The sequence below is a fragment of the Heterocephalus glaber genome, unplaced genomic scaffold, assembly GCF_053883595.1.
Source record: "Heterocephalus glaber isolate CG9 unplaced genomic scaffold, H.glaber_assembly_v1.0 deba00001454, whole genome shotgun sequence".
Taxonomy (NCBI): domain Eukaryota; kingdom Metazoa; phylum Chordata; class Mammalia; order Rodentia; family Bathyergidae; genus Heterocephalus; species Heterocephalus glaber.
The window spans coordinates 10959396-10965357 of NW_028258303.1; the positions used below are offsets into that span (position 1 = coordinate 10959396).

The following is a 5962-nucleotide window of genomic DNA, read 5'->3' on the forward strand; positions in this document are numbered from 1 at the left end:
ATCCCAGGCATATAGGGGTGATTCAACATATGCAAATCAAAATGTAATATATCACATAAACAGAAGCAAGAACAAAAATAATATGATTATCTCAATAGATGAAGAAAACACCTTTGACAAAATCCAACACCCATTCATGATAAAAACTCTGAAAAAAACAGTTATATAATGGCCTTATCTCAATCTCATAAAAGCCACTTATGACAAATCTACTGCCAACACCATATTAATTGGGGAAAAACTGAACACATTCCCACTAAAATCAGGAACAAGACGAGGATTTCCATTCTTACTACTCTTGTTCAATATATTCAAAACTTTAATTAGAGTAATCTTGCAAGAAAGAGAAATAAAAGGGGTACATATAAGAAATAAGTCAAAGAATCCTTATTCACAGACAACACGATATTTTACAAAGAATGCCCAAAAAATTCCACCAAAAGATTCCAAGAACTAATAAACAAATTCAGCAAGGTAGCAGAATACAAAAGCAACTCACAAAAATCAGTAGCATTCCTGTAAATCAATAATAAAACCACTGTGAAGGAAATTGAGAAAATAATACCACTCATTATCCTTAAGAAAATTACGTACATAGGAATAAACCTAACAAAGGAAGTGAAAGACCTCTACAATGAAAACTAAAGTATTCTGAAAAAGGAGATTGAAGAGGGCATCAGAAAATGGAAATATATCCCATTTCTGGAGACACAAAACCAATATTTTCAAAATGGTCATACTTCCAAAACTGATATACAGATTTAATTCAATCTCAATCAAAATACTGTACCTGCAGTATTCTTCACAGAACTAGAGAAAACAATCCTAAAATTTATATGGAACCAGAAGAGACCCAGAATAGCAAAAGCAAGTCTGGGCAACAAGAGCAAAGCAGGAAGCATCACGATACCTGACTTTAAATTATACTACGGCATACTGACAAAACACACCTCTCTCCCTCCCTCCCTCCCTCCCTCCCTCCCTCCCTCCCTCTCTCTCTCTCTCACACACACACACACACACACACACACACACACACGGATCTGTGGAAAAGAGTAGAGGATGCAGAAACAACTCCAGTCACATTCAGCTATCTGATTTTTGATAAAGGGGGCAAAAACATATCCTGAAAGAAAGATAGCCTCTTTAACAGATGGTGCCGGGAAAACTGGCTATTCACATGCAGAAAATGGAATCTAGATCCATTGCTCTCACCATGTACTAAATTAACTTCAAAATCGATCAAAGATCTAAATCTTAAAACAGAAACAATCTGTTAAAGATAAAATAGGTAAAACCCTTCATGACATAGTCCTAGACAAGGACTTTCTCAATATAACTTCAATTGCATAAGAAATAATACCAAGAATTAACAAATGGGATCATATCAAATTAAAATTTCTGCACAGCAAAGGAAACAACCAAAAGAGTACAGAGACAACCTACAGAATGAGAAATGATTTTGTCAACTATTCTTTCGACAGAAGACTAATATCTAGAATATATAAAGAACTAAGAAAAATTATAAGGAACTAAGAAAAATCCCCCCAATGAAAGAACCAATCAAAAAATGGGCCACTGAAATGAACAGAAATTTCTCAGAAGTACAAATGATAAATAAATACATGAAATATTCATCATCTCTGACCATTTGAGAAATACAAATTAAATCAATACTGAGATTTCATCTTAATCCAGTAAGAATGGCTATCATCAAGAAAACAAATAATAACACATGCTGGCAAGCCTGTGGGGAAAAATGATTCTTCTGCATTGTTGGTGGGAACGTAAACTAGTACAACCACTGTGGAACTTATGGAGATTCCGCAAAAAATTAAAAGTAGAAATTCTACTCACACCAGCTAATGCCTTTCTAGGTATCATCCTGAAAGAGCTAAAGATATATTACAGTGATACATGCATACTCACGTTGATAGCAGCACAATTCATAATAGCTAAGTCATGGAATAGGCCTATATGTTCATCAGCAGATGAATGAATAAAGAAGTTGTGGTTTCTATACACAATGGATGTACCTTGAATCCCTAAGTGAACTAAATCAGACACACAATATCGCATGGTTTTTCTTTATAAAAAAACCAAAATATAAATGAAGAGCAAAATAAAGGGTAGATAATAGTAGGAACTAGGGAATAGATCTTTTTGCAAGTGGGAAAGGGACCGAGAGATGGAGGGAGGAGAAAAGGAGGGAAAGGGGGTAAAAAAAGATTTAAGATGTGCTATGTTCATGTACCAACTTGCTAGAGGAATGTGATCATTACACACTATAAACACGTACTAATAAAAATTGGAAAAAATTATGAAAATATATAAAAGAATTGGAAAGTATATGGCAAAAAATAAAAGGTTTCAGAGGTAGGGCAATGCTAAGGTGCTCATTTTAATCCCTAGTACAGTCCTCCCTTCCCAAAATAAATCTCCCATTTGACTATCTGCTTAATTATGTATCTGTCTTTTTGAGTGTGTGTGTGTGTGTGTTGGTTTTTCGTTTTTTGAGACAGGGTCTTGCTATGTAGCCAGGCTTGCCTTGAACTCACAAAGATCCTTGTGCCTCAGCATGAGCCATTACACCTAGCTAAAGTGTTGTTTAGAAGCCCTCCAACTTCACTCCCAGAAGCAAATCAGTCCTGCTTTATCACAATCCAATGCACAGCGGATCCCATGTTGTAAAAATCTAGACATCTTCGAAGGTAAGAGGCCTAAGCCTGTTTGTTTTTTAATTGGGGGTTGTTTGCAAACAAGGTCAGAGAACTGTGGTATAGCAAGATTTTATTTTTAAAATTGGCACTTTTCACTCACTCAGCATGTCAACGTGTTTGGAACCTCATCCAAGATAACCCTGGGCACCTGAATTTACGCACAAGTTTTGGTTGCAGTTTTGCAATCGCTACGGGGCGGTCTGGGGCGGTCTGGGGCGGTCTTGGGCGGCCTCCATCCCTAGGCGGTGCGCCTACCACGCAGCGGTAACCGTGGGAAAAGCAGCCGGGCGAGGTCGTCCTCGGAACTAACGCACCGGCGCCAGCCTGTTCTGGGACTGCGTTTCTCGGAGCACCGGGGGGGCGGGGCGTGAGGAGAGGCCGCAGGCGCTGTGAGTGAGTTCGCAGGCGTAGACCATGCTGAGCGCTGCGTGCCGCGGGATCGCCTCAGTGCTGCGGGGAGCGCGCGCGCCGCCACCGCCACCGCTACCGCCACCGTTCCTCCGAAGGTGCTTGCGGGCGACAGGCTCTCCGTCCTTGGCGGGTCGGAGCGAGAGGGCGGAGGAGCCGCCTCGCACCTTCGACCCCGCGCTGCTGGAGTTCCTAGTGTGCCCTTTGTCCAAGAAGCCGCTCCGGTGAGGCTCGGGCTCGGCCGTGGGTGGCTTCGCGGCCTCTCCCTGTGGTCGCTCGCGATTCTCGGCCGCGCTCTGTGGACGCGGAAGCGGCCGAACTCCAGCCTGGATCCGGTTGCAGGGCTGCGGGGAGGTAGCTGAGCTCTTGTGGGTTTGCCCTTGGCTGCACTTGGTTCGCACCGGAGCGCTTAAAAAAATCCGGTTCCCATGGAGACGCCTTGCGCCCCAGTGTACTGATCCGCCTGCCTGGGGCAGGGCCTGTACTTTCTTGTTTAAAACGTCTCTTAAGTGACCAAGTTTAGGAACCACAGAGATTAAGGACAAGTCCAAAACACTCAAGGTTTTAAGCCAAGATGATGAAAAATATTTAGTAGCGTCCAGATTCTTGAAAAAGTGCCACGTACCACGGATGCCCGACAGTCTTGAGCATTGGCGTGCTGCCCATTGGCTTTTAGTCAAGCTGGCAGGGTTTTGTTAAAACCCCTTTAACGTTTAGGCTAGCTCTGCAGCTCTACAGTTCCAAGCTAAACTGAATATTGACACGAGTGTCACAGATTGCATAAAAACCAAAATGTTATCAGTGGTAATCTGGGTAATGGATGGCTAGCAATTTTTACAGTATATTATTCTTTTTCTAGTTTTCCCCTGTAATGTGTATATTAATTTTCTTTTCTTTTTTAAAAAACATCTTCACAAGGCACCATTTGGAATTATTTTATTTTATTTTAGTTTGGTACTGGGAATTGAACTCAGGTAGGTGTGGCACCACTGAGCTACATCCCCAGCCCCATACCTAATTTTCTTAAATGTTGAAATTACATTTACCGTATAACAGTTGTATAGCTAGCTCATTGCACACTCACTGCATTCCCAAGTTTCCTCATTTCTGCCCTCTCATCTTTCTCAAGCTTTTAGTTTGCATATTTTGATTTTTCACTGGTTTCCTTCTAATAGATGAATTAAGTTTATTACCTATGGAAGGAGGAAGTTGAGTTTTTAGTTTTTATTACAGTAGTAAATCAACTGGGAAGATTTTGGGGTTGACTATAACGATAAAGGTATATTTGGATAAAAAGATCTTTTCAGACTAGTAGGAAAAAATTAAGGCATAACTTGGGATTAAAGTGAAAAAGATAATTTGAGAGATAATGATGCTAATGGGAACAATTATATGAGAATCTCCTGAGAGAAATGTTTGAATTGGCTATTGCTGCTTTTAGAATCAACTGTTCTGGAATTAACTTTATATGAAGAATTGGATAAATGATGTTTTATATTGACCATCAGGTTCTTCTAAGCATTTTGTTTTCCACAATTCATTCCCCCCCCAGATATGAAGCATCAACAAATGAATTGATTAATGAAGAATTGGGAATAGCTTATCCGATCATTGATGGAATTCCTAATATGATACCACAAGCAGCTAGAACAACACATCAAAATAAGAAGCAAGAAGAAACAGAGCAGCACTGAATCATCATTTAAAAAACACAACTAGGTTTTAATACTATATACAATTTAAAACACGGTGGCAGGTAGTAAGTGGGGAAGAAGAATGTTTCTGTCTCTGCCTACACTGACTGTTCTTATTCCACTGATCTCCTTAGTAGGACTCTTCTACTCCGCCTCTGTGGAGGAAAACTTCCCACAGGGCTGCACTAGCACAGCCAGCCTTTGCTTTTACAGTCTGCTCTTGCCCATCACCATACCAGTGTATGTGTTCTTCCACCTCTGGACTTGGATGGGTATTAAGCTCTTCAGGCATAATTAATGCAGCCATAGCCAAGATGGTTTATGTATTAAGTCTTAAGCATCTGTCTCTGAAAGCTCATCTCGATGGACATACTGGAGACCCATTTAATTTGGAGGAAAGTTGCTTTGACTTGCTTAACTCAGGTTTAGGACTAAGATTTAAGCTACAGAAGCTTTGATTGTACTCTGTTCTGCCCCTTTTGAAGATTCTGACTGCTGTATTGGAGAAACATTTCAATAAAATGTCTTGATGGAGATTAACTCCCCTAATCATCATCTGAGGATTTTTCTTAACCTATTAATCTAAAACTTTAGTCATTTGTAATTTTGTTAGTTTAGCTTAAAGGTCAATGGGAAAGCCATATGTTAGGGATGACTCATTCTCAAAGTAGGTATATCAGAATAATTCTAGAGAAATGCATTTGAACTAGTGTGATCATAAAATGAAAATTTCATGTATTTATAAAATTTCTGTGTTTGCAAAAGTATCATCATTTCTTTGGCATCAAATGCACCCATTAATAAGATGACAGTTTCCCATAAAAAACTTGTTTTGCAGGTTTGGTTTGGTTTTGTCACAGAAGTATGTTACTAAGGGAGGGAAAATGTGAAAACATAAAAAGTGTAGAGGCTGGGGTGTGATAACTTAGTTGTATAGAGTTTGCTGAGCATTTTATAAGGCCTTGTTTGGGTTGATTCCTTGCATTGCAAAAAAAAAAAGTTTACAAGGCACTCAATGCCCCAAATAGAATCAGTTCCCAGGTAAATAGCATGTTTAATGGGTAAGGGTAAGAAAGAATGGGAAGACTTGCATGAAGCTGATTATGGTCCTGTTGAGCTTAGAGCCATGTTTTGAAGCAC

The 5962-nt window shown here is 39.8% G+C and overlaps 2 protein-coding genes across 2 annotated transcripts; both read left to right on the forward strand.

The window, feature by feature from the left end:
- Window positions 1-3064: 3064 nt before the first annotated feature.
- On the forward strand, window positions 3065-5374 carry Pyurf (PIGY upstream open reading frame). The gene is made up of 2 exons (XM_004848061.4): window positions 3065-3352; window positions 4681-5374. Exons 1-2 carry the CDS (start codon window positions 3135-3137, stop codon window positions 4820-4822), a joined length of 360 nt encoding a protein of 119 aa, XP_004848118.1. The 5' UTR covers window positions 3065-3134; the 3' UTR covers window positions 4823-5374.
- Window positions 4905-5374, forward strand: Pigy (phosphatidylinositol glycan anchor biosynthesis class Y). The gene has a single exon (XM_004848062.4). It carries the CDS (start codon window positions 4905-4907, stop codon window positions 5118-5120), a length of 216 nt encoding a protein of 71 aa, XP_004848119.1. The 3' UTR covers window positions 5121-5374.
- Window positions 5375-5962: the final 588 nt, after the last annotated feature.